Genomic DNA, 27,785 nt, shown 5'->3' on the forward strand with positions numbered 1-27,785 from the left:
GGTGTTCCGCTATCATTTCACTTTTGATCTTAGTGGGTTGGTGATGCGGAACTACAAAAAAAACATGTCTAACAGAAGTATAAGATTCCAAACAGCCTGCAAAAAAATTCAGAGCTCTAGGACCTTTGGGAGCCAAGTTATAGCGTTTCAAAGTTTGTGGGTGGACCGCGACGCGACCGCAACGCGGCGTGAAAATTTTAAAGCCGAATAACTTGGCTGTCAGTTATCATAGAGTTTAGAATCTGGATAATTAATTGTTACTACTACTACTATTTGTATTTTCGTTGAAAATAATTACTGAAAAAACAGTTTTGAGCCTGGAGCTTTGGAGCAGTTGGAGAGTTAAAAAATGTATTTTTACTAAGAGATCAAGATGGTATACGTAAACTCCAAAAATTTCAAATCTTTACGATTATTGCAAGCCAAGTTACGCAGCTTCAAAGTTGAGGCCGCGCGTAGCGGTCGCGTCGCGGCTGGCGAGAGAACTTTGGAAGCCCGTAACTTGGCTCAAAACGGGTCTACAGTGCTGAAAATTGTGGAGCAGTGAGAAAACATAATTGGTAATCGAAACTTAATATATGAATTGGAAATAAATAAATTTCAATTTTTGTCAAGTTCTGCAAAATTCATATTTCGAACTTTTAAATAATGATAATTGTAGAACAAAATGATTGCAGTGGACCACAAATGTTTCAACGTTTCCGGTCAAGAGGGAGCCAAGTTATACCCTTTTAAAGTTTCGAACGCGCGTTGCGGTAGCGTCGCGGCTAGCTGGATAACTCTGAAAGGTCGTAATTTGACTCACAGTGGGCCTTTAGAACTAAAATTTTTGGATCCTTTAGTGCTATCAAATTTTCATGTTTATGTAAAGAACCAAATGGCATCTCTGCAAAATTGAGCCCGCGCGTTGCGGTCGCGTCGCGGCTGGCCTGCAAACTTTGACGCCTTATAACTTGGCTCCCAGTAAACCTAGAACACTGAAAATTTAGGTGCTTTTCAATTACAGTTTCAGAAATGTTATAAATGTAAAAAAATCTAGAATTCACAATTACAAAGTGTTGAACCACCCACAGATGTCAGAAGCCATTGTAGATCAAAAAATAAAGTAAAATAAATTAGTTCCGCGCTTCAAAAACCCGACACTTTTATACAATCACTGACAACTTTTTCTACTAATTGGCTGGATTCCAACTTTTTTCCAACACCCAATTTTTCCGTATGGGTGGTCCCAGACAAGGTGGTCATTTTAATAGGATTACACTAATGGACACATGTGGTCTTCCTGTCTGTGTGGTATATAAAAAATAGCTGGATATTCGGAAACTTTTGATCGGTGGGAAGGGGGGAGACGCAGATGGTCAGAGGGTGATTGTGGAACTGATCTCTAGAATATTCAATAAAGCGGATTCAAGACTTCTTTGTTATGGAAATTTTGAAAAAAAAACTTGTATATATACTGAAAATGTTGAAAAGCCAAATTTTTGAATCGTTGTTCATTTTCATGTTCTTAAAGGTGGAGTACCGAAATCGGAGGCTTTGCTTTTTAAGACCCAAAATGATCCAAAACTACCAAATTTAGTAATGAGACGTTCTGAAAGTTTTTCAAAAAGAAGTTATGGTCGCTCAAAGTTTAGGAAAAAATTGCCTATTTTTAGTTAAAAATGTACCATTTTTTTCCAAAACTTTGAGATGCCATAACTTTTTTTTGAAAAGTTTTCAGAACGTCTCATTACGAATTTCGGTAGTTTTGGACCATTTTGGGTCTTAAAAAGCAAAGTCTCAAATTTCGTTACTCCACCTTCAACAAATATTTTAATAGGATACAAGCAGTGTCCAAATTTTGATCATGGTGCATTGATCAGCTTTGCTCAGTTCATATCTCGGTTAAATTCCACAATACCATTTGACATTTAATTACATGTTTATAGAAAAAGTCATGACACATTTTTTGTCAGTTGACAACGTTTTGATAAAACCAAAGGCAACAGAGATATGAGCTCATATAGCTGATCGATGCACCATGTCCTTGACATTGGTTTTATCGAAAAACTTTCAAGTGGCAAAATAATTATTATGAGTTTTCCTACAAGATTGCAAAAAGAAATGCATTAATATCAAAAGATGAACTAAGATGAAATAAGATGAACTGAGCTTATCGATGCATCATGACCAACCCGAGTTTATATCTCGGTTGTCATTGACCTTATCTAAAAACTGTTAAATACTGACAAAACATTTTTTTATGTCTTTTTCAACAAGTTTTTATTTTAACTTCAATCTTTATCTGATATGTATTAGGTTGAACCGGAAGTCTTTGTGACTTTTTCAATCGTTTATTTCTCGAAGCAAAAGAAATTTCAGAATAAATTTTATTTGTAACATTATCATCAGTATACTGCCAACGTGTGTGCAACTTATGAACGTCCTGCTTAAAGAACCCTTCCAGGCGCAAGTCGGAATGATGCTTGAGTGCCATTTCGACACTTCCATGGGTATTAAAGGTCCTTCCTCCGAGGACACGAGGCATATCTGAAAACGACCAGTATTCAGATGGGACAATGCCTGGAGAATACGAAGGGTGAAAGAGAACCATCCATCCACGCCGGACCAGTTCCTGCAATACTTGTTTCAAGCCGTAGGGACAAGAGTTGTTTTGTTGAAAATGGAATTGCTTGTCCATCAGGGGTGAACGATTGAAGACTTTTTTCAGGTTCCGTGGTTAGATAATGTAGAGGCCCCCAGTAATTATTTTGCTATCAGGTAGCAATTCCCAGTAGATGGGGCCGTACACTCCTCACCACACTGTGAGCATAACTTTTTTGGGGTGATGGTCGGGTTTGGCGGCATCCTGAGGGGTCTCTCCTACACCAATCCACTGGACACGCCTGTGGTTGTTATCGTAGAGGACCCACTTCTCGTCTCCAGTGAAAACTGGGTCTAACCATCAATCGCCCCCGTGGAGAATGAGGAGGGAAAGGGAATCACCCACTAAAAATCAAGATTGTCTTGTGTCATGGTGTGAGGTATGAATCCACCCCTAATTTTCTTTTTTCCGAGAGCTACCAAGCCTTGTACGATGTTGGTTTGATGAGGCCCAAGTGCGGTTGACAGCTCACGGGTGGTTTGGAAAGGATCCGTTGCCACGGCTTTCTTCAACGCATCCAAATCCAATTTATGGGGTCTCTTGGTCCTCGAGAGAAAAGTCGTCCTTGTCGAAGCGGTGGAACCAACTGTGCATGATATTATAGTGATGGGCATGTGTATGATAAACATTCTCAAGGAGACTTTCTAAATCCTTCATCGTGGTATGAAAGAGGAAGAAGTACATCAAACTATGTGGGATGTGGATGACACTAGGGACATACATTGCTGGCTAACTAAACTCAGGGCAGAGGGGAGGGAATGGCGTGTTTTTTAAAATGAAGTTCCTTTACTCGTTTTTATACCCTAGCAACAAGGGAACACCAAAGTGCAACTGCGGCGAGCGGTGGAAAAGCAACCTAATAGTTAATCAAATTGAAAGCTTGCAAATGCTGATCGATGCACCATGACCAAACCCAGCTTATATCTTGATTCTATTAAAGTTTATAGGAAAACTGCCAACTGGCAAAATATTTCTTATGTCTGTTTCTATTCTTTAACAGTAAAATTATATTGGTATTTATAAGATGAATTGAGATATGAGCTCATATAGCTGATCGATGCACCATGAACAAAATCGCTTATATGTCAGTTAAATTTTAAGATATCATTTAACATTTAATTACAAACTAACAGAATAAGTCATAACAAATGTTTTTCTAGTTGGCCATTTTTTTGATAAAACTAATGGCAACAGAGATATCAGCTCATCTAGCTGATCTATGCACTATAACCAAAGGTTAATATTAATTTTTTGGGGAATCTGTCAACCGATAAAATAGGTGATGATCATTTATTAGTAAGAATAATATAATGAGAGGTAAATACAAAAAGCCCACTGAGCAACGGCTTAGTGCCTTGGCATTTAGACTAGAAATGGCGATCATTTACAATCACCTGCCCCCTACAGAGGGAGAGGGGACGACAACAGAGCAAGCGGGCCACTAAACCGGCAGCTAGGCCGACATGCCGCATAGATCAAACTATAGATAACATGTCTTGTGTGCACACAAACAATATCCTATAAACTCGAGCGATGCACCATGATCGGAATCTGACCATATCTATATTGTGTTTGGTTTTAAGTAAAAATTGTCAAATGAGCATTATACTTATGGGTTATTTAACACTAAATTAAATACACACGTGAATGTTTATTTCAATATGGTTTTTATTTTGTCAGGCTTAGAAAATGATTTACTTAGCATGTTTGGAGGAAACGATGCACCATTACCAAACCCTGCTTATATCTATATATCTTAGCCGCCTTTAGCTTAATCAAAAATTGTAATCTAATAAAATATTTCATCTCTTTTTCTACAATTTGGTATAAAATACATACTGATAACTTTAAAATGAACCGAGATATAAGCTTATAAAACTTCAATTTTTGAGACTAAAATCAAAACTACAATAAACTATGCCTATTAAAAGATGATAGAAATGAATTAATCACAAATCTTGTTAACACCTATTCTCTATCCATCAATAGTTGCAAGAAGGTGATAAGAAACATCCTAAATGATATGATATATTAGTCTGACAGATGAAAACACTTTTTGAACGTTTTTGGCTATAAAAAAGTTGTCGCCGAGGAAATCTGTTTTGATCGTCGGAAATAGAAGATATAACTATGGATTTTCATCTTTTAATGTATGTATTTATGCATTAGAACACAATAAAACAGAGACTACAAACTACAATAATGGCTCAGCCTCAACAAAATTTTCTGGTCGATGCACCATGTCTAAAGACAGTGTTTGTCGAATTTTTGGAAAAATATACCGTTTTTTATGTTGTAAATAGTCATAAATTGATTACTAAATATAATTTTGCAATAGTTTTCAGATTTTAGATTTAGGCTTAGGCTTAAGCTTAGGCTTAGGCTTGAACTCAGGCTTAGGTGTAGGCTTAGGTTTAGGCTTAGACGTAGGCTTAGGCTTAGGTATAGGCTTAGGCTTGGCGTCAGTGGCGAGCGTTAGCTGTTAGCTCTTTTTCTTTTCTTTTGCGCTCCAAGCGCAAGGAAAAACCTTCTTGTAACTTTTTAAGAGGTTAGGTTTAAGCTTAGGCCTAGGCGCATCCCTTAGTCTAAGGCTCTTTTTTGGAAAATTCTCAAATTTAGCAAAAAAAAAACGCTTCAAAAATTTTAAAACAGACATAAATAATTTTTGATCTACCAAAAAACATTTTTTTTAATTTGACCTCCACTTGTTTTTTTGTTTTTGCGGGGTAATTTTTTTGATTTTTCATCCGGAACCACTCATTTTTCACCCCATTTTGTCCCTTTTTAACGGTTTCTGTGCAGATTTCTGTGAATTTTTCGATTTTTTCGTGCTTACCGTGAAGTTTTAAAAGTTATGAGCCACTTTTCTGTGATAAATTTCAATTTTCCAACAGAAAATTGCATATTTCCAATGTGAAATCACTCAGTTTTCTCAGAAAAACTGGCTACATTTCAAGATTTTTAGGAGAATTTTGATATTAAAAAAATTTAAAAAAAAAATTTTTTTTGAAAAATTTTTTCATTTTGTTCCGCAATTTTTTGTAAAAAATGTAGTTTTTGTGACTTTGCCACGTCATCGCCATGTTCCCAGTAATGGCAATTTTTTTTGCCATCACTTTTAAGGTGCGCAAAGGCAAAAAAAACCAGTTTTCCATCTCAATTTTACACTTTTCTCGGTCATTATTTTCGATTCTCGACCTCTATTTGGGTTACCTCTTGTTTTTTTTCTTCAATTTTTCTTCGATTTTTCCCTATTTTGTCTTGGTTGAGGCTGGAAATTTTGTAGTTTGTAGTATGTGAGCCTCAACCAAGTTTTTCAAGGATATTTTTAAGTAGAAAACGGAATTTTCTAGTTAAAAATTGTTTAAAAAAATGAGCGAAAAGCCTAGTTTTCACCCTAAAAACAACATATTTAGCACAAAAGCATGGTTGAGGCTAGAAATTTTGTTGTTTGTAGTCTGTAAGCCTCACTCAAACAACTTCAAATGAAAAATCAATATTTATCAGTTTTTCCGAAAAAATTGATGTAGTTTGTAGTCGCAATGCTTGGGTGAGGCTACTCAAGGATTGTAGTTTGTAGCTTAACTTTTATCGAATTTTTAGTTGATTTTTTCGAAAATGTTGGAAAAATCCAATAAAAAATAGACTTTTAATGAAAAATCGATATTTTTCCACAATTTTTATGGTTCCAAATTTTTTTTTTCCAATTAAATCTCATTTTTTGGAAATTTTGGTTGAGGCTCTAGACTACAAACTACAAAAATGCTCAAATATGTAGTTTGTAGTCTCCGAATAATTGATTTTTTGGGTGAGGCAGGGTTTTAGTTTGTACTTTCCCTGTGATTTTCTGATTTTGCGTGTAGTTTGTAGTTTGTAGTCTCTCAACCTCAACCAAATTCCAGGATGCGCGGTCTTCTCGTTGCCACGTGGATTTTCGTCTCGGTGGCAGCTTCAGCCACCCCAACCACCACCACAAAATCCCCGCCACCAACGACAACGACACTGTCTCCGCAAATTCTCAAAGCCAAGCTTCCACCAGGTATGTTGTAGTTTGTAGTGTGAGTGAGCCTCATCCAAAAATCTGCAATTTTTCAGTCGTCAAAAATGCCACGTGGGAGTGCGGAACCGACGAGTTCACCAAGTCGATCAGCGAAGGCGAGATTCAGGCGAAATGCCCAAAGCTCAGAGGTACACGCCTATTTCCTGCCTACCGTATGCCTAGCCTATGCCTAGCCTATGCCTAGCCTATGCCTAGCCTATGCCTAGCCTATGCCTAGCCTATGCCTAGCCTATGCCTAGCCTATGCCTAGCCTATGCCTAGCCTATGCCTAGCCTATGCCTAGCCTATGCCTAGCCTATGCCTACCGATGCCTACCGCGTACCTACCGCGTACCTACCCGAGCTTTTCATTGCAGATCACATCAACAGTTGCTGCCTTCAACACGACGGCTGCTACGAAGCACAGTCGGGACAAAAGTTCTGCGATGACACGTTTTGCTCGTGTCTTGAGGTTGGTTGAGGCTACAAACTACAAAATTACAAACACTACAAACTACAAAACTCTTCCAGCGCCGTTCTCGAAGCTCCAAATCATGCCACGACGAGTCGGCTCCACTATTCTGCGATCTCGTCCGAACCTTTGGTGACGGTGCCTACGAAGCTTCTGGTCCAAACGCCTCGACTACCGAAGAGGTACAGTACCCCTTGGCCACGCCCACGCACCTACAATAACTTCCAAATCCCGCCCACTTTCCATTTCAGCAATGTTCTACAAATCTGCAATCTCTAGTTCTCGTGCTACAGTAAGATCCCCCACTGATTTTCTGATTTTAGACACACTACAAACTACAAGAATTTAGAATTGTAGTTTGTAGTGTTAACACGGAACCCTACAAACTACAAACTACAACACTTTGTAGTTTGTAGTCTTACAATCTTTTCAATAGTATTGATTTTCTGGGATTTTGGGATCTTTTATGTAAAAAATAGACTACAAACTACAACTGATTTCCTGGGATTCCTAAAAAAAAGCTGTAGTTTGTAGTCTAAACCCACACACTACAAACTACACTTGTAAAAATTAGACTACAAACTACAAAACTCTGATTTCATATAACAATTTTGTCATTTTTATCACTTATTTTTTTAATACACAAAATAATTTAGTAATTTGACTACAAACTACAATTTTTATTTTGAAAGTTGTAGTTTGTAGTCCACTACAAACTACAAAAATCTGATTTCCTATAACGATTATTCGCACACTACAAACTACAATTATTTTAAATCCAAAGTACCTTTAGCTTGTATATTGATTTTCTGGGATTTTCGAACCGCTTCAAATAAAACATAGACTACAAACTACAACTTTAGATTCCTACCAAAAAGTTGTAGTTTGTAGTCTGCACTACAAACTACAAACTACAACAATTTTTCAGAGTCCTGCCGAGAAGGACGACTACGACTACGAATCCCACGTGGCAGGACTAAATGCCACGCCATCATCATCAACCTAACTACAAACTACAACCAAGACTACAAACTACAAACTACAATTCTTGTGCCATTTTCTTGTTTGTCTAGCTCATTGTAAATGAATTATTTTTGAATATTTCTGAAAAATCGAATTTTTTATTACTTTCAATACACAAATTTAGGCCAATTTGCTGGCATCCTCATATGGTACATCGATTTGTCGTCCTCTTGTGGGTCCCGACGCGATTTTGAGCCGAAGACTGAAGCGCTTCTCGTCGATCGATTCGAGGGTCTGAAAATTAGCTTTTTTGCAGGAAAAAACCAAGAAATTTGAGCTAAAATTGGTTTTGGGTGAGACGCTCACAGACTACAAACTACAAGGTTTTCCGGGGCCTCAACCAAATTCGAATTTTTTTGTCAAAATTAGGTTAAAGTGTGTGGCGAGGCATATATATTTTATGCGAGAAATTTGAATTTTTTAGATTTTTTTCGGAATTTATTTTTAAAAAATCCAAAAAGTGGGCGTGGTCTACATTAAAAGCGGAAATTTTTGGATTTTTCGAAATTTTTTCAAAAAATTCGAAAAAATTCAAAAAGTGGGCGTGGCCTAAATTACAAGAGGGAAATTTGATTTTTTTTCGAAAAATTTAATTTTTGTTTGAAAATTAGGTTAAAGTGGGCGTGGCCTATATTTTAACCGATAAATTTAAATATTTTGGAATTTTTTTTTTGTAAAAAAAAAATCTAAAATTTCAAAATTCTGAAAAAGTGGGCGTGGCCTAACTTTTAGGAGGAAAATTAGATTTTTTTTTTCAAAAAATTTGAAAAAAGTAGGCGTGGCCCTAAATTACAAGAGGGAAATTTGAATTTTTCTCAAAAAAATTCGAAAAAAGTGGGCGTGGCCGATAATAATTACAAGATAAATATATATTTATAAATTTAAATAATTACAGGATTGAATTTTTTGAATTTTTTTTTCGAAAAGTTGAAAAAATATCTAAAAAGTGGGCGTGGTTATATTAAAAGCGGAAAATTTGAATTTTTGGGATTTTTCAAAAAATTGAAAAAAAAAAAATTAGAAATTCGGTAAAAGTGGGCGTGGCCTATATTATAAATTATAAATTTGAATTTTTTCAAAAAAGATGATTAAATTTTTTTTTTCGAAAAAAACATTCAAAATTCAGCAAAAATTGGGCGTGGCCTAAATTACAAGAGGGGATTAAAATTTTTTCCAAAAATTCGAAAAAAAGGGGCGTGGCCTATATTTTAAGCGGGAAATTTGAATTTAAAAAAAAAAAATTCCTAAAAATTCGGTTAAAGTGGGCGTGGCGTATATTTTAAGCGGGAAATTTGAATTTTTGAAAAAAAAAATTTCCTAAAAATTCGGTAAAAGTGGGCCTGGCTATATATTTTAAGCGAAAAATTTATTTTTTTTTCTCCAAAAATCTTTAAAAGTGGGCGTGGCCTAAAGTACAAAAGGGAAATTTAAATTTTTTTCAAAATTAGGTTAAAATGGGCGTGGTCTATATTTTAAGCGATAAAAAAATTTTATTGGATTTTTTTTTTGAAGAAAAAAATCAACAAAATTCAAAATTCTGAAAAAGTGGGTGTGGCATTTTTTGCCTATTTGAGATTAAAAAATTCCAAAAAAATTTTTTTTCGAAAATTAAAAAAAAAAATTTTTTGGGTGAGGCTATAAACTTTTGTAGTTTGTAGTTTGTAACTTACCGCTTCTTGACCCCTATAAGCTCCATTAACAATCATCATCTGCCGGCCAAGCGATGGGATTACTGTTTCCACGTGTTCCTGATCCAATTTCACTACAGTACCATCATCAAGCTTCACCTGAGCCGTATAGTCATCCACCACCTTTCTGACGACTCCCTTCGCTTTGTAGTACTCGGAGCCAAGTGATTTTGTGATAACCTGGGGGAAAAAATCGATAAAGTCATCGAACGTAACTCAGCGCCCTAGCAGAACCGCTAAGCAGTCCTATAAGCTCAAAACTGTGGGCTCAGCATGGTTTTGAAGGTTTTAAATAGTTTTAAAACCTTGAAAACCACGTTGAACTCAGAATTTGGAACTTATGGGACAAGCTTCACGGTGCTGCTAGGGCGAGGTGCAATTTTATGAGGAATGTTTTGAAAACTTTATAGTGTTTAGGCGTAAACTATGCAAATTGTCGTACAAAACTACTTTTTCTCATATTTTGGAACTTTTCTAGCAATCTAGGATATATTTTGAACAAGAAAGATCGTCTTCAAAAGTTAATTTTCACTAAAAATTCGATTGTTTCGTTTTTTCATTCTATTTAGGGTACAAAAGGTGGGCGGCAAAATATTTTTTCCGCCAAACCGGCAAATTGCCGGAATTGAAAATTTCCGACAAGATGTGGTTTTGCCCTTTTTTTTTTTTGGAAATGTCAGAATTTCAATTTCAAATGGCCAAATGAAACACATCCTATGAATACAATTCCTACATTTATTTCGATAAGTAAGCGAATTCTGTGAAAATAACTAGAAAAAACGGGAAAAACTTTAAAATGACACAATTTTAAGTGTTTCCGTCTTGTCAAAAATCCCTCAAGGCATTTCCGGCAAACCTGATAACCGGCAAATCGGCAATTTGTCGACAAATCAATTTGCCGAACGGCAATTGCCGCCCACCCCTGCTTTAAATTCAATTTTTTTGGGGTTTTCATTCTAATTTAATTAATTTCTGTGCTAATCACCTTAACAACAATCCCCTCTCTCATCCAATAATCCTTCCGATTCTTCCGCTCCTTTTTCCTCTCCTCCATCTCCTTAATCTCATCTAGCGCTGACTTTTTCGAGAATTTTTTGGCGGCCGGGCTCCGGCTCCGGGATCTCTTTTTACCACTTTTGCGTGATGGTTGTGATGGTCCCGGCTCATCCGGATCCTCTTTTTTGACTTTTGGCATATCGAAAATCGAGATTTTCGCCGACGCCACACCACTTTTAACGTCCAATTTCCGATCTAGAATCCCCAAATTTAAATCCAGCTGAATTTTCTGATCCGGAGTATCCCTGATGAGCTCTGTGGCTTCATATTCGTGCTCATCATCCCCGGCGAGCTCTTTTCCTCGTTGGACCATCCCGTCCATAATCTGCATATGACGCTCTTCGTCATCCTTCTCCTGTTGCTGTTTTCGTTGATCTTCTTCTTTTCGGATTAAGGCTTCTTGATCGATATATGCAATATACCATCCTTTATCACCTTCGTCGATTTTACATTTTCCAGATGATCCGAGATACTGGACGAAGCCTGTCAACGAGTGCCATACTGTAGAGTTCATGTGCACGTGACCCTGAAATTTGGTGATTGGTGGCTCCGAACGTAAGTCAGCGCCCTAGCAGAACCGATCAGCAGTCCTATAAGCTCAAAAATGCGGGTTCAGCTTGATTTTAAAGGTTTAAAACCTTGAAAATCAAGTTGAACTCGGGATTTTGAACTTATGGAACAAGCTTCATGGTGCTGCTAGGGCGAGGTGCAATTTTGAGGGAAAATTTAGAGAATTTGGAGCTTTTCGGCTCAAATTATTGGAATATGTTGTTGTAGTCCTTAGAAGGCTATAAACTGCAGATTGGGTTGAATTTTTCCGTTTTTCAGACAAAAATTTAACAAATTTCAAAATTTTAGGCTAATTTCAATTTTCAAAAACTACGAAATTGACCGCAAATTATTTAAAAATAAAAATTTCATGGATTTATGAAAATTTTAACAAAAATTAAATTTTTTAAAGGTTTTTTTTCGGAAAAACCTTTCCAAATGTTCCCAATTTGGTTGAGGCTCACAGACTACAAACTACAAAATTTTGCGGGAAACTGAATTTTTTCAAATATTTTACGTTAAAAATTCAATTCTGAACCTTAAAATCAAAATTGTTCCAATTTTTAGCGAAAAAAATAAATTTTCATTTTGGGTGAGGGTCAGAGACCCCTATGAGCTCCATTACAAACTACAAAATTTCTAGCCTCTACCAAAGTTTTTTGAGATAAATTTTACATTTTTCAGTTTAAAACTGGATTTTTTTGTTCAATTGTTCTGAATTTTGAATTCAAAAATGCAGTTTTACACTGAAAGTTTCGAAAAAATGGCAAAAATCCTTTTTAAATCTTGATTGAGGCTCACAGACTACAAACTACAACATTTTCAGCCTCACCAAACATTTCTCACTTGAAAACTGGATTTTTTTGTCCAATTTAACTGAATTTTCAATTCGAAAATGCAGTTTTACACTAAAAGTTGAGCAAAAAATACGAAATTTGGCCAAAAATCGTGAAAATCCTTTTAAAAATGGGCAAACTACAAACTACAACATTTTTCAGCCTCAACCAAATTCAAAAACTTGTTTTTAATGGTTTTTTGCCGATTTTAATGCATTTTTCGGCGTTTTTCCGGCAATTTCTTCAAGTTTTCTTGAAATTTCTCTTACCTTATCTTTAATAAACGCATTATACACCTCATTGGCACGAACTCGCTTCGTTCCGTACGAAGTTCGCAGCAACTGCATGAAATTCTTCTCAAAATCATTGGAAAACTGTCGGAGATAGGAATTCGAGTTCTCGGCAAAGAGCAAAAGTTGCCGTTGATGTGCTTCGGAAGTTAAGTGGCATTTGAAGCCGTTCGCGTCTCGACACTGCTTTTGGCACATTTGGCAGAAGCTGGAAATAATAATAATCATTTTTATTAATTTTTAACTGTTTAATTGAATATTTCGTTAATTTTAACTCAATTTAACCAGCAAAAACCGACAAAAATCGCTTAAAATTAATTATTTTTAAATTTTTACTTAAAAAGTGCCATACAATTTCAATTTTTGTAATCCTTTCGATTTTGTTCGATTTGCCAAGTCTTTTGAACTTCCTTTTTCGTGTTTTCCCATTTTTAAATCTGAAAAAATTAGGAATTTTAGGTGAAAAAGCTTGAAAAAGCTTGCAAACCAAAAAACTAAAGAAATAAATTCGAAAAACACGCGCTGTGGATTTACGGTAAACAACGCGCACTAGCGGGATTTCGGAGTGTCGTTGCAAATATTTATTTTTTTTTTTTTTCGATTAATCTTTTTCAGCGAATTTCGATGAATTTTTAACGAAAAACTTTAATTTTTTACTATTTCAGGGTAAAATGAAGCTTCCACTATTCAAAAAAGATGGAATGTCGCGGAAGGAACAACGAAAATCCGCGAAACAGCTCAAGAAAATGCAGGCAAAGGCATTTTCCCAGAGAACTCCGGTATATTTTGCGATTTTTTGCTTCAAAAATTCAATTTTCAGATAGAACAAGTGATGAGAGAGACGATGGGAATGACGAAAGAGGATAAAAAGAAGAGAAAACGGAAAAGACAGCTGGAAGCGAAGAAAGAGCAGAGAAAATTGGAATATCTGCAGAATAAAAATCGAAATGACGGGGATTCCGATGACGAGGAGGATATGGAAGATTCTGAAGACGAAGAAGAGGTTTTAGCATGATTTTTGTATAGAAATAACTCGAAAATTCCAGAAAAAGCCCACAAATCGCAAGGGAATCGTCGAAGTGAGCGTGAATAAGGGAAAACGGAAGTATGGTGATGATTCTGAGGATAGTGATGAGGATTTGACCTATGAACAGTATATGGAAGAGGTTCAGGTAGGAGAAAATGCGAAAAAAACGGAGAAAAACTGAAAAAACGGCTATTTTTGGCAGATTTTATCGATTTTTCGTCTGAAAATCGTGGAAAATGTAGCTTAAAACATTTAAAATTGCCAAAAAATACGAAAAAATGACGAGAAATCAAAGAAATCCTATAAAAATCGACTAAATATTGGTTGAGGCTCAGACTACAAACTACAACAATTCCTGAGCCTCAACCAACGAGAAAATTTAATTTTTAATATTTTTTACCCGAATTTTCTCTAATTTTTTAAGGTTTTTAGACTTAAAATCAAAGTAAATGTCGTTTAGGAATGTTGAAATGACAAAAAAAATGCGAAAAATTGCAAAAATTCAAGAAAAAACACAAAAAAGCTGATGAAATTCTAGTTGAGGCGCAGAGACTACAAACTACAATATCGTCTGAGCCTCAACCAACGGGAAAAGTTAATTTTTAATAGTTTTTTCTCGAATTTACTCGAATTTTGAAAGTTTTTTTTTTAACTCAAAAGCAAAGTAAATGCCGTTTAGGCTTGTTAAAATGATAAAAGTTGCGAAAAAATAGCAAAAATTCCTGAAAAACACTAAAAACAGATGAAATTCTGGTTGAGGCTCAGACTACAAACTACAATAACTCCTGAGCCTCAACCAACGAGAAAATTTATTTTTTAACAGTTTTTTTTTTCTGAATTGTCTCTAATTTTTAAAGTTTTTTGGGTTAAAATCGGTGGAGAAGTAGTTTATGCACGTTAAAATGACAGAAATTTCGAATAAAATTGCAAAAAATCGAGAAATAACACTAAAAACCGACGAAATTCAGATTTAAGGCTCAGACTACAAACTACAATATCGTTTGGGCCTCAACCAACCGAAAAAAAACTGATTTTTTGGTTTTTTCCTCCAATTTTTTAGACTTTTTTTGCTAAAATATAAACATTTAAAATGTGAAAAATTCAATTTTTCCACAGATTTTTTACAAATTCCCACTAAAAATCCAATTTTTAATGCAAAAATTGTCGATTTTCATCTATTTTCACTTCCAGACAGCGACAAAAAAGCGGCGACAAGAAGCCGACGGAACTGAGGAAGATGACGCCGCAATTCGTAAATATGGAGTACTTTTAGGTGTAAATGAGCAGAAAAAGGAGCGAGATGGCAAGCTAAAAGTACCGAAATCCATGAAAAGTGATGGATTGGATTGTGAGTTTGTAGTTTGTAGTCTTTAAAAGCTAGGAATTTACCTGAAAACCTGGAATTTACATAAAAATTTCGAATTTTCACTCAGAAATTTGAATTTTTACTGAAAAATTCCAACAAAAAAAATGGTTGATGCTAAACAGTTTGTAGTTTGTAGTCTGTGAGCCTCAATCAAGATTTAAAAAGGATTTTGAAGGCTGAAGTCTGCTTTTTTTTGCAATTTTTAAACAAGTTTCGTATTTTAATGAAATTTTCAGCGAAAAACTGCAGTTTCGACTTCAAAAGTTTGGAAAAATGGTTAAAAACCTAATTTTTAACTGAGAAAATGTGGTTGAGGCTGAAAAATGTGTAGTTTGTAGTCTGTGAGCCTCAACCAGTTTTTGAAATTATTTTTTGATGTTTTTTCGCCGTTTTTGGGTCATTTTCGATAATTTTTCAATTAAAAATACAAGAAAGTTGGCCAAAATCTTCATTTTTATCTAAAATTAACAAAAAAAAACCTCAATTTTCATTCAAAAATTAGACAGAAAAATGTCAAAAAAAATTTAAGTGAGGCTAAATATTTATTATTTTTATTTTTAATTTTAATTTTTTTTTTTTTTTATAAAAAAAAAATACAAGAAAGTTGGCCAAAATCTTCATTTTTATATAAAATTTTAATAAAAACTTGAATTTTCACTCTAAAATTCAAAATTTTCAGTACTTCTCGACTTTTGCGATTCGGAACGGCGTAAGGAGCTAATGGAAGATGAACTTGACGATGATAATATGGAAGATGAAGAAGAATTTGAAGATGAAGAGGATGAAGCTGATGAATCTGGAAATGAGCTAGATCTTTCTGAAGGAGAAGAGCCTGTGGAATCGGAGGATGATGAGGATATGGTAAATATTACTGGAAATATCTTGAAATACTGAAAAAACTGAAAAAAAAATGATTAAAATACACGATTCTAGGCTGAAATTCGACATTTTTAACGTAAAAAATCGGAACTTTGTTTTGAAAAAAAACATTTTCGAAAATTTTGACCAATTTTCCAGTTTTTACTCAAAAAATACTCCAAAATTGCACAAAAACCGCGAAAAACCATTAAAAAATCATTTCAAAATTTGGTTGAGGCTCACAGACTACAAACTACAAAATTCCTAGCCTCAACCATATTTTTTGTGATAAAAAATGACTTTTTTCAGTGAAAAATTGGGTTTTATGTTCGATTTTTTATTGAATTTTCAAATCGAAATTGCAGTTTTTCGCTGAAAAATCCATTAAAAATACAAAATTTATTCAAAAATTGCAAAAAAAAAGCTGAAATCTGCCGCAAAAATTCTTTGAAAATTGGTTGAGGCTAACAGACTACAAACTACAAAAAGTTTAGCCTCAACCAAATGAAAAAAGATATTTTTCAGTTAAAAAATGCGGTTTTTGTTCAATTTTTCTGAATTTTCAAAGAAAAAATGCATTTTTGCCCGTTTTTCCAAAATTTTAATTAAAAACTCAAACGTTCTGCCTTTTTTTTCGCAAAAAAATGCTCGAAATTGGCTCAAAAGTCCTCCAAAAAATGATAGAGGCTCACAGACTACAAACTACAAAATGTTTAGTCTCAACCATATTTTTTGTGATAAAAAAAACTTTTTTCACTTAAAAATTGAGTTTTATGTTCGATTTTTTTGAATTTTCAACTCGAAAATGCAGTTTTTCGCTGAAAATTTCATTACAAACAGAAAATTTGGTCAAGAACTGCAAAAAAAGCTGACTTCTGCCTCAAAAATTCTTTAAAAATTGGTTGAGGCTCACAGACTGCAAACTACAAAATTTCTAGCCTCAACCAAATGAAAAAAGGTATTTTTCAGTTAAAAAATCGTATTTTTCTTCAATTTTCAAAATTTTTAAGTATAAAAATTCAGTTTTTCCCAAAAAGTTTAAAAATTTTAATTAAAAACTCAAACGTTCTGCCTTTTTTTTCGCAAAAAAATGCTCGAAATTGGCTCAAAAGTCCTCCAAAAAATGATAGAGGCTCACAGACTACAAACTACAAAATGTTTAGTCTCAACCATATTTTTTGTGATAAAAAAAACTTTTTTCACTTAAAAATTGAGTTTTATGTTCGATTTTTTTGAATTTTCAACTCGAAAATGCAGTTTTTCGCTGAAAATTTCATTACAAACAGAAAATTTGGTCAAGAACTGCAAAAAAAGCTGACTTCTGCCTCAAAAATTCTTTAAAAATTGGTTGAGGCTCACAGACTGCAAACTACAAAATTTCTAGCCTCAACCAATGGAAAATAAAAATATTTTCTGTTAATTTTTTTTTCAGAAATGCTCAAAATTGGCAAACAAAAAGTTGTTATTCTTTGATTTTTCCATTGAAAATTGCAGTTTTTCGCTTAAAATTTCATTAAAAAACGATAAAAATTTGTCAAAAATTTCAATTTTTCAGGTGGACGAAATGATGTCAGACGAGGAAGATAACGTGGATGATGAGAAAATCGTGGAAATTTCGGATTCGGAAATTGAAACCTCCGCACCTAAAAAATCCGAAGAAACTGAAGATATTTATGGTCGAAAAATCAATAAGTCCACCGGAGAACTCATCAAATTCGATCCGGCGGCGGCGCGGAAAAAGCTCGAGGAGCTCGATGCCACGTCATCAACCGGAGAGCAGAAGCAACGAGTTGAACGGGCGGTTAATAGTATTATTAATAAGCTTTCCGACGCAATGCTCATCAAATCTCAGCAGGGAATCGCTGAATTATGGGCGAATAGCTCGAAAAATGGTAATTTTTAGGCTGAAAATGTTGAAAAATTGCAGAAAAAGTAGGGAAAATCAATAAAATTTCCTGAAAAATGCCGCAAAAATTGAAGAAAAACCGTATTTTCTGGCTAATTTTCCTTAAAAAAAAATGCGAGAAAAACCACAAGAAATTGGTTGAGGCCCACGACTACAAACTACAAAATTTCTAGCCTTAACCATATTTTTTGGTGATAAAAATGTAATTTTTTTCATTGAAAATTTGTTTTTTAATCCATTTTTCCCAAATTTTCATGTCTAAAATATAGTTTTAGAAAATTCAAAAAAAAAACATTTTTTTTAACGTTAAAAACAACCAAATAATCGATTTTTTGTAGGTTAAGGGTCAGAAAAACATGTAGTTTGTAGTCTAAAATGATATTTTCAGCTAAAAATATGATTTTTTTTTTTGTTGCAATTTTTCGATTTTTCTATTCGAAAATTCAATTTTTCAATAAAAAAATTGAAAAAAAACACGAAAAATATCTTCAGCCTCAAAAATCATGTCAAAAAATGGTTGAAGCTCACAGACTACAAACTACAAATTGTCTAGCCTCAACCAAGGTTTTTAGTGATAGAAATAATTTTTTTCCATTAAAACTTGGTTTTTTCTCATTTTTGCCAAATTTGCATATTCGAAAGTACAGTTTTTCGCTAAAAATTTTAGTAAAAATGCAAAATTTGGTAAAAATTGCACAAAAATGTTGACATTAACCTCAAAAACTTCCATCAAAAATTGGTTGAGGCTCAACGACTACAAACTACAAAATTTCTAGCCTCAACCAAGGGTTTTAGTGATAAAAATTCTATTTTTCCATTAAAAATTTGTTTTTTGTCTTTTTTCTTACCAAAATTTCATGTCTAAAATATAGTTTTAGAAAATTTTAAAAAAATTTGAAAAAAACACGTTAAAAACAACAAAAAAAAAAATCGATTTTTTGTAGGTTAAGGGTCAGAAAAACATGTAGTTTGTAGTCTAAAATGATATTTTCAGCTAAAAATATGATTTTTTTTGTTGCAATTTTTCGATTTTTCTATTCGAAAATTCAATTTTTGAATTAAAAAAAGTTGAAAAAACTACGAAAAATATATATATCGTCAGCCTCAAAAATCATGTAAAATTGGTTGAGGCTCAAAGACTACAAACTACAAAATTTCTAGCCTCAACCATTTTTTTTGTGATGAAAAATTATATGTTTCCATTGAAAATAGATTTTTTGTCCGTTTCACCAAATTTTTCATGTCGAAAATACAGTTTTTCACTAAAATGTTTAGTAAAAATTCAAAATTTGGTAAAAATTACACAAAAATGTTGACATTAACCTCAAAAACTTCCATCAAAAATTGGTTGAGGCTCAACGACTACAAACTACAAAATTTCTAGCCTCAACCATTTTTTTTTTGCGGTGAAAAATTATATTTTTCCATTGAAAATTGGTTTTTTTATTCATTTTTTCTGGATTTTAAGATCAAAAATGCACTTTTTCACCAGAAAATACGAAAAATTCACAAAAATTAGCTGAACAATTGGGAAAAAGTTCAATTTTTCACCAAAAACTATTAAAAATATTGTAAATTGGCGTTTAAAAACTGAAAAAGTAGGAAATTTTGCTATAAATTGCTCGAAATTGTCTGAAATTCTAGAATACCCAGAAAGAAACGATTTTTTTTTTCGTTTTTCTGTGATATTTTTGAATTTCAGACAATTTTCGACAATTTTAAGCTAAATTTCTCATGAAAAATCTGAAAATCCTCTATTAAATCCTAACTTTCAGATGTGAAAAGTGCGCTGTACAAGTTCCTGTCAAAGGCTCTCCTGGCTCCATTTAGGCTTCAAGACTCGCTTCTAACCACATATGGAGCACTTATTGCAATGTGCCATACAATGATTAGTAATGAGATTTGTAAGTGATGGAAAAGCTGAGAATTGTGCTAAAAATGATGGAAAAATCTGAAAAAAAAATGGTATAAAAACGTTGAAAATTGACAAAAAATTGAAGTCGGAGATAATGTTTATGACATTTTCAAGAATTACAGCTGAGAAATTGGAATTCTCAAAAAATACAAAAAAAAATTAATTTTTCAGATTTTTCAAGTTGGAAATGCAGTCTTCCTTTAAAAATTCACATTTCTGGCTAATTTTCCGCGAAAAACTGTTAAATCTGACGAAATTGAATGTGAAGCCGATATAATTTTTGAATATATAAAATTTTACTGAAAATAATTGTAAAAATCTCAAAATTCGCGAAAATTCAATTAAATTCAAAGTTCTACCGAAAAAAAAACGTGTTCTCAGTGAAAATTTTGATTAATTTGCACCTAAAAGCTCCAAATTTTTCAAAAATTTCACAAAATCGCCCTAGCAGAACCGTAAAGCTTGTCTCATAAGCTCAAATTTCTGAGTTCAACTGGTTTTTTAAAGGTTTTAAACCCTTAAAATCAAGCTGAACTCCTGATTTTGAGCCTATAAGACTGCTGAGCGGTTTTGCTAGGGCACTGAGTTAGGTTCGGTGGCCTAACTTTCCAAATTTTTGAAATTTTTGAAATTTTTGCAGCCGCCCATTTTGTCGAATGTTTCATGTGTGATCTGGTGAAATCGATGCAGGAAGAAGAGGAAATGGATGATAAATCTATGGAAAATTGTGTAATTTTCACAGCATTCCTGGTGGTTTTTAGGGTACTGTAGGAGTACGGTAGTTTTTTGAAAAAAATCGATTTTTTTTTCAGATTCTGCAACCATCGATTCTCATCGAAATTATCGATAAACTCGCGGAAAATTTGAATTTGACGAATCTTTTTGCGATTCGAACGCTTATTGCTTGTAGGTTTTGGAAAAAAGTTCATTTTTTTGAAAAAAAAATGTCAAAAAACCAAAAAAATCGATTTTTTGTTGGTTGAGGCTCAGAAAAACATGTAGTTTGTAGTCTATAAAATGATATTTTCAGTTAAAAATTGGCATTTTGTTCATAAAATGCAGTTTTGAACTGAAAATTTCCAAAAAAAAATTGAATTTTTTTATCTGAAACTTGAAAAATTAAAAAAAAATAAATATTTGGGTTACTGTAGAAATGAGAACTTTCGAAAAAAATGTTTTTAAAAAATCGAGTGAAAACCGTCAAAAATGAGCAATTTTGAAGGAAAATCAGGTTGGGTGAGGCTCACAAACTACAAACTACAACTTTTCTAGCCTCAACCAAAAATTTTCGCTCAAAATTGACCGTTTTTCGACATTTTTCGAACATTTTTTTTCGGATTTTTTTTGAAAAATCACCCTAGGTTACTGTAGGAATGCAAACTTTTGAGGAAAATGTAAAAAAAATCGAGAAAAAAACGTCAAAAATGAGAGATTTTGAAGGAAAATTGGGTATGTTGAGGTGGTTGAGGCTCCCAGACTACAAACTACAAAATTTCTAGCCTCAACCAAGGTTTTTAATAGTAAAAATTATATTTTTCCATCAAAAATTGGTTTTTTGTCCTTTTTTACTAAAATTTTCATTTCGAAAATGCAGTTTTCACCCCAAAATTTCATTTAAACAACGAAATTTGGTGAGAAAATGTTTTTAAAAACTTTCTTCAGCGTTAAAATCCTTAAAAACTTGGTTGAGGCTCACAGACTACAAACTACAAAATTTTTTGCCTCAACCAAGGTTTTTAATAATAAACATTATATTTTTCCATTAAAAATTGGTTTTTGGTCCTTTTTTCTGAATTTTTACATCGAAAATGCAGTTTTTCAATAAATTTTTTTGTAAAAATGCAAAATTAGGGCAAAAATTGCAAAAAAAAACTGGTTGAGGCTCAAAGACTACAAACTACAAAATGTTGAGCCTCACCAAAACTGAAAAATCTCATTTTTCCACTATTTTTCCACTTTCAGACGCCTACAAATCGCTGAAAAAGACGTCTTGGCCGCTTGTCACTCAGAAAATCGACGAAATTCACTCGGAATTCGAGAAAAAGCCGATTTCAGCACTGCCACGTGCCAAATTCCTACTGGAAGAAGTGATTTTACTGAAGAAGTCGCCACCAAAAGCAATCGACTATGATGTTGTGGAGAGACAAGTCAAAATTCTTCATGGAATTACGAAAAGTAGCGATTTTTGAAATTTTTTGGCTGGAAAACTATAAAAATTGTATATTTTAGCTTTTGGGTGAGGCTCAGACTACAAACTACAAAGGTTTTAGTGATAAAATGCGGTTTTTGGGTGAAAAATCGATTTTTTTTGGCTTTTTTTGAGTTTTGAAAGCAAAAAAGTGCAATTTTTAGCTAAAATTGTCAAAAATAGACTACAAACTACAATTTTAGTATACCTAGCCTCAACCAATTTATTTTGTTGAAAATGAGGTTTTTCGAGGCAAAAATTAGAGTTTTTGACATATTTTATGAATTTTTCAACCAGAAAAAAAGAAAAAATAAATAAAATTTCGCACAAAAATTGCTCGAAATTGAGTTGAGGCTCATAGACTACAAACTACAATTTTGGCTAAGCCTCAACCATATTTTTGGTAATAAAAACTATTTTTTTTTTAGTTGGGAATTAGAGTTTTTGACCCAATTTTCCGCAATTTTAAGTAGAAAAATGGAATTTGCAGCTAAAATTTTACGAAAAATCGCAAAAATTTTTTTGTGTTCCAGGCTCATGCTCATAGACTACAAACTACAGTTTTATAGTATAGCCTCAACCAATTTTTATTGTTGAAAATGAGGTTTTTTGAGGCAAAAATTAGAGTTTTTGGCCTAATTTTTCTGAATTTTAAATGAAAACAATGCAAATTATCGTAAAAAAACAGCGAAAAATATCGAAATTTCGAAACTCGTAGACTACAAACTACACTCTTCTGCCACAGCCTCAACCATATTTTTAGTAAAACGTTTTTCAGCCAAAAATTATAGTTTTTAAGCTAATTTTTAAGTTTTTAAATCCGAAAAAGCACTGTTTTTAGCCGGGAAAATCGCAACAAAAAAAATTTCCAGAAAAAGGAAGCTCCGCCTCCTCAGACTCGAAGGAGCTCTCAATGACACTGAATGACTTGTTGCACGCCGAGCAACGTGGAAGATGGTAAGAAGCTGAAAAAAAAACTCTGAAAATATCGAAGAAAACTGTGAAAATATAGAAAATTGCTCCTTTTCTTAAAAATTTTTTCTCGAAAATTTTGAAATTTTTACGATTTTTCTGTCAAAAAATTCAATATCGGCTGAAATTTTTAAATTTTCTATGAGAAAATCCAAAAAATTAAAAAAATTTCAAATAAAAAAGTTTGTAAAATTGAATTTCTATCGAAAAATCGTAAAAATTTTGAATTTTTATTTAAAAATTCAAAAAAATTGAATTTTCTATAGAAAAATCGTATCAAATTTCTAATTTTTGCAGAAAATCATTTAAAAAAATTCATTTATTTTGAAAAATTGTAAAATTTCAAAAAAACATTTTTAAATTTATCGTTTTTTGAACTATTACGATTTTTCCGTCAAAAAATCAATTTCGGCGAAAATTTCGAGAAAATTTCGAAGAAAATTGAATTTTCTATTGGAAAATCCTGAAAACTTCGAATTTTTATAGGAAATTCATTTAAAAAAATAATTTTCTAGTGAAAAATCCTAAAAATTTCAAATTTTTAACTTTTTTCTCCCAAGATTCCAATCAATTTTCCAGGTGGATCATCGGATCGGCATTCCGTTTGCCAGAACAAGGTGGCTATGGACTTTTAGCGTCGGCTTCAGCTGCCGGACAGAAGAAAACGGGCTCTTTCCCGCCGGAAATGGTCTCACTGGCCACGAAAGCCGGAATGAATTCAGAAGTTCGAAGACACATTTTTTGTAGTGTTGGTACGTCTGTAAAAATCTGGAAAAATGATGAAAAATAAGCTAAAATTGCATTTTTTAGATGGAAAATACAAAAAATCCGCAAATTTTCGTTGGTTGAGGCTCACAAAGTTGTAGTTTGTAGTCTGTGAGCCTCACTCAAAATTTTCGATTTTTTTTTTGGATTTTGTAGATTTTTTTTTTTTTGCAGAAAATTCTATAATCTTCACCAAAAAAAAAGTGGTTGAGGCTCTATGAATAATGTAGTTTGTAGTCTGATGCTAAAACTACAAACTACACATTTTCCGGAGCTTCAAGCTCATTTGTAGTCAGGAAAAGCCAAAATTTTCATCGATTTTAGCCAAATTTTCACGAAAATCCTTAAATTTTCGCCGAAAAATTGGTTGAGGCTCATAAATTTGTAGTTTGTAGTCTGGGAGCCTCACTCAAAAATTTCGATTTTCGCTTTTTTTAGTCAAGAAAAGTTCAATTTCCATCAATTTTATCCGAATTTTCACGAAAATTCCTAAATTTTAGCCAAAAAACCTCAATTTTTACCAATTTTTTCCAAATTTTCACTGAAATCATCTAAATTTTCAGCCAGCGCCGACGACGAGGACGACGCGTTCGAACGACTTTTGAAACTTCAATTAAAAGGCGAAAAAGAACGAGAACTTGTTCATGTGCTTATTGCTATGATGATGAAGGAGAAGACGTACAACGCGTTTTATGCCACGTTGTTGCAACGATTCTGCGAATTTAATAAGCGATTTGTGGTACGAAATTGGTGGAAAAATCCGAAAAAATCGTAAAATTCTGAGAAAAATCGATTAAAATTGATGAAAAACGGTCAATTTTGAGCGAAAATTGTTGAGTGAGGCTAGGAAAATTGTAGTTTGTAGTGAGGGAGCCTCACTCAACCCGATTTTCCTTCAAATCGCTCATTTTTGGCGGTTTTTCGCATTTTTTCGCAAATTTTATTAGTTTACAATAGCCTACGATGAATTTTTTGAAAAAAATCCTTTTAAAAAGTTGGAAAAATGTAGAAACACGGCCAATTTTGAGCGAAAATTTTTGGGTGAGGCTAGAAAAGTTGTAGTTTGTAGTTTGTGAGCCTCACTGATTTGCATTCGAAAATTGCTCATTTTTGTGTTATTTTTTTTTAAATTTCACTGTAATTTACGGCAAAATCCAAAAAAAATTCGCTTAAAAGTGAAAAAAAACGCGAAATTTTGAGCTAAAATTGTTGAGTGAGGCTAGGAAAGTTGTAGTTTGTAGTGTTAGCCTCAACCAACCCGATTTTCCATCAAAATCGATCATTTTTGACGGTTTTTCACAAAATTTTAGAATTTTTTCCCTATTTTTGTCAGTTTACAGTAACCTACGGTAATTCTTCGGAAAAAATCGTAAAAAATGTTGGAAAAATGTCGAAAAACGGTCAATTTTGAGCGAAAATTTTTTGGGTGAGGCTAGGAAAGTTGTAGTTTGTAGTTTGTGAGCCTCACTCAACCCGATTTTCTCCTAAAATCGCTCGTTTTTGTCTTATTTTTTTAAATTTCACTGTAATTTGCTGTAAAATCCGAAAAAAAAATCGCTATGAACTAAAAAACGCGAATTTTTGAGCGAAAAATTATGGTTGAGGCTAGAAAAGTTGTAGTTTGTAGTCTGCGAGCCTCAACCACCTCAAAGTACCCAATTTTCCTTCAAAATCGCTCATTTTTTGACGGTTTTTTCTCGATTTTTTTTTTACATTTCCCTCAAAATTTCTGATTTCTACAGTAACCTACTACAGTAACCCAAACAATTTTTTTCCAGATCACCCTCCAATTCGCCCTATGGGATCGTCTACGTGAATGTGATCAATTGAAACCATTCCAGAGAGGATCACTGGCTCAACTTCTTCAGCATTTGATTTCCAATGAAGTCATGAGTATTACCGTACTCAAGGTACTGTAGTTAAGGCCACGCCCACTTTTTTTTTTGGAAATTTTGAAAAAAAAATTTGGAGTTTGAAAAAATTGAATATCTCAAAAAAAAAACACAAATTTTCTGAAGGCCACGCCCACTTTTTTCAAATTTAATTTTTTTTTTCCTGAAATTTAGAATTTTGTAATTTTCAAAAAAATATTTAAAAATCTCAAAAAATTCAAATTTCTCACTTTTAATTCAGACCACGCCCACTTTTTCAAAATTTTTGAAAATCAAAATTTCTGGAAATGTCAATTTTTTTCAAATTACAGGAAAAAAAATTTCTGGATTTTTTGAAAAATCCCAAAAATTTAAATTAAAACGGTTATATAGGCGACGCCCACTTTAAAAAAATTTTGAAATTTTTTTTTTTTTTAATTTTTGAAATTCCAGGAATTTTTCAAAATGTTATTTTTGGCCACAAAAAAAAAAAAAATTTTCATAAATTTTCTTTGCAGACAGTCGAATGGGCGACCCGCTCAGCTCGACTCACCACAATTCTCAAAAAATTGTTCCTCGGACTTGCAAAATCGCCGGAATCAGTGCTGAAACGTGTCTTCGAGCCCGTCATTGATCAGCAAAAACGCACGAAATTCGAACTTTTGTCAGAGGTTGGAATATCGATTTTTAGACGGGAAAAATTGGCTTTTTCATGAAATTTGTGTGAAAAAATGGATTTTTGAGATATTTTCCGAGGAAAATTTCGGATTTTTTTCAATTTTTCTGCAAAAGCACTTTTTTGAGAGCCAATTATTGAAAAATTTGAGTTTTTGCAACAAAAAAAAGTAATTTTTTTGAGAAAATTGTTAATTTTTACTATTTTTCTTGCCAAATTTTCCTTTAAAAAGTTGGAAAATTTACGAATTTTCATTATTTGAGCGAGGCTTAGGCTACAATTTTTTTTTCGAAAAATTTCAAATTTTACTCGAAAAGTTACATGTTTATCGATTTTTAGCGAATTTTTTCGCAAAAAAAAATTTTTTTTTTCAGGGAATGCGAGTGTTCTGGCACATGAATCTCAATGACTTCGCCGCCTACCAAAAAATCGATAAATGGATCATGGAGAGCGGATATGACTAGGAAAATGTCACTTTTTGCTGAAAGTTTTTTTGTTGATTTTTTTCAATTGTTAACTTTTTCATTCGTTTTTTTTTCTTTGTTGTTATAAATTTTTTGAAAAAAAAATTTTCTTTTTCCAGAATCTACTGCTGCAATTTGAAAAAAAAACACCAAAATATCGCGCTTTTTGTGACTAAAAAAATACGGTACTTGGTCTCGATACGAAAATTTTTGGTTAAGTGCGCCTTTGAAGAGTACTGTAGTTTCGAACTTTTTTTGTTCCGCGATTTTAACTGGTTTGGGTTACTTTATTGTTTTTTTATAGAGGCAGGCTACCGTATTTGCCGGTTTGACGATTTGCCGGATTTTTCTATAACGTGGAAAAACTGTGCAAAAACACAATTTGCCGAACATTTTCGGCAAATGGGGAAATTTGTTTTGGAGCTACTTCCGGCCCATGTGATGATTATTAGGATCTTTACACTGTGTATTTACTCATAGTTTATTGCGTTAATAAAAGCTATCATTAAAAGTGAAATCAATCAATTATCACGTCTCCCGATAGTCGGAGCGAAGCGAGTGAGTGGAGCGCCATCCAATTTAGGCCAATGCAAATCCTTGTGGGTTACTGTCACAGTTGTTGTCACGTGTGTCGTCGCGAGATCATTGCTGTTCCTTTAATCGTACACATTTGGCGGCAGTTTGAATTAGGGTTTTCCTTGTTGCTGGAATAGCTCATTGCCTGGTGTAGTTGTACTTGGCATTGCTCAGAAGATTGAATGGGAAGTTGATAGCAGTTATAATACGTAACAATGTGAAGTATTATTCTTAATACATCTTTGTATTTATTACAGTCGTGAACAGTGGAATGTCTTTATTCCCTGTCTTCGCGACAAAATTACCGGTTTGCCGGAAAAATAATTTTCCGCCAACCCCTGTGAATTGTAGAAAAATTTCGTCTACATATGTGTCTTGTTAGGCTTTGCCGTTCCTTTTGAATTGTTCGATGAGCCACCACGTTAAATGGAATTATTGGAATTGCACTTTTCTGTTAAAATTTCATTTTTTGAGTGGGAAGTGAATTAGCGACAGCCGACTGGCAAATTTTCGTCGGTTGTGTGACAAGTCCTAGGAAAATTGAGAATTTTAAAGAAATGTTGTGAATTTTGCTCGGCTTGCGCCGACAAACGGAGATAAACTGT

General features: G+C 33.4%; 3 protein-coding genes across 3 annotated transcripts; 2 read left to right on the forward strand and 1 right to left on the reverse strand.

The window, feature by feature from the left end:
* The first annotated feature begins 6,543 nt into the window (after nt 1-6,543).
* Nucleotides 6,544-8,267, forward strand: Y52B11A.8 (Phospholipase A2-like protein Y52B11A.8). Its single transcript, NM_060458.6, has 5 exons — nt 6,544-6,683; nt 6,740-6,832; nt 7,060-7,154; nt 7,214-7,336; nt 8,083-8,267. Exons 1-5 carry the CDS (start codon nt 6,548-6,550, stop codon nt 8,158-8,160), a joined length of 525 nt encoding a protein of 174 aa, NP_492859.1. The 5' UTR covers nt 6,544-6,547; the 3' UTR covers nt 8,161-8,267.
* Nucleotides 8,265-13,033, reverse strand: dxbp-1 (DNA/RNA-binding protein Kin17 WH-like domain-containing protein). The gene is made up of 5 exons (NM_060459.6): nt 12,949-13,033; nt 12,576-12,804; nt 10,851-11,447; nt 9,848-10,045; nt 8,265-8,411 (listed from the first exon to the last, which is right to left on the reverse strand). The coding sequence occupies exons 1-5, from the start codon at nt 13,023-13,025 to the stop codon at nt 8,298-8,300; spliced, it is 1,215 nt and encodes a 404-aa protein (NP_492860.1). The 5' UTR covers nt 13,026-13,033; the 3' UTR covers nt 8,265-8,297.
* Nucleotides 13,034-13,261: 228 nt separating this feature from the next.
* On the forward strand, nt 13,262-26,703 carry Y52B11A.10 (MI domain-containing protein). Its single transcript, NM_060460.7, has 16 exons — nt 13,262-13,375; nt 13,417-13,599; nt 13,643-13,768; nt 14,815-14,971; nt 15,669-15,850; nt 17,403-17,739; nt 19,529-19,657; nt 20,309-20,430; nt 20,481-20,574; nt 21,631-21,843; nt 22,729-22,813; nt 23,408-23,580; nt 24,157-24,332; nt 25,372-25,503; nt 25,983-26,135; nt 26,515-26,703. Exons 1-16 carry the CDS (start codon nt 13,268-13,270, stop codon nt 26,602-26,604), a joined length of 2,460 nt encoding a protein of 819 aa, NP_492861.1. The 5' UTR covers nt 13,262-13,267; the 3' UTR covers nt 26,605-26,703.
* The last annotated feature ends 1,082 nt before the right edge of the window (nt 26,704-27,785 follow it).

Source organism: Caenorhabditis elegans, chromosome I, assembly GCF_000002985.6.
Source record: "Caenorhabditis elegans chromosome I".
Lineage (NCBI taxonomy): Eukaryota > Metazoa > Nematoda > Chromadorea > Rhabditida > Rhabditidae > Caenorhabditis > Caenorhabditis elegans.

Bases quoted from the DNA above. Each gene is read 5' to 3' on its own strand.
- Y52B11A.10 (NM_060460.7), top strand. From the start codon at position 13,268: ATGAAGCTTCCACTATTCAAAAAAGATGGAATGTCGCGGAAGGAACAA. The intron at 20,575-21,630 runs GTAGGTTTTGGA...TTCCACTTTCAG, and splicing joins GATTCGAACGCTTATTGCTT to ACGCCTACAAATCGCTGAAA. The intron at 25,504-25,982 runs GTACTGTAGTTA...TTTTCTTTGCAG, and splicing joins TGAGTATTACCGTACTCAAG to ACAGTCGAATGGGCGACCCG.
- Y52B11A.8 (NM_060458.6), top strand. From the start codon at position 6,548: ATGCGCGGTCTTCTCGTTGCCACGTGGATTTTCGTCTCGGTGGCAGCT. The intron at 6,833-7,059 runs GTACACGCCTAT...TTTTCATTGCAG, and splicing joins GAAATGCCCAAAGCTCAGAG to ATCACATCAACAGTTGCTGC. The intron at 7,337-8,082 runs GTACAGTACCCC...ACAATTTTTCAG, and splicing joins ACGCCTCGACTACCGAAGAG to AGTCCTGCCGAGAAGGACGA.
- dxbp-1 (NM_060459.6), bottom strand. From the start codon at position 13,025: ATGGGAAAACACGAAAAAGGAAGTTCAAAAGACTTGGCAAATCGAACA. The intron at 11,448-12,575 runs GTAAGAGAAATT...ACCAAATTTCAG, and splicing joins ATGCGTTTATTAAAGATAAG to GGTCACGTGCACATGAACTC. The intron at 10,046-10,850 runs GTGATTAGCACA...TTTTTCCCCCAG, and splicing joins GAGAGGGGATTGTTGTTAAG to GTTATCACAAAATCACTTGG.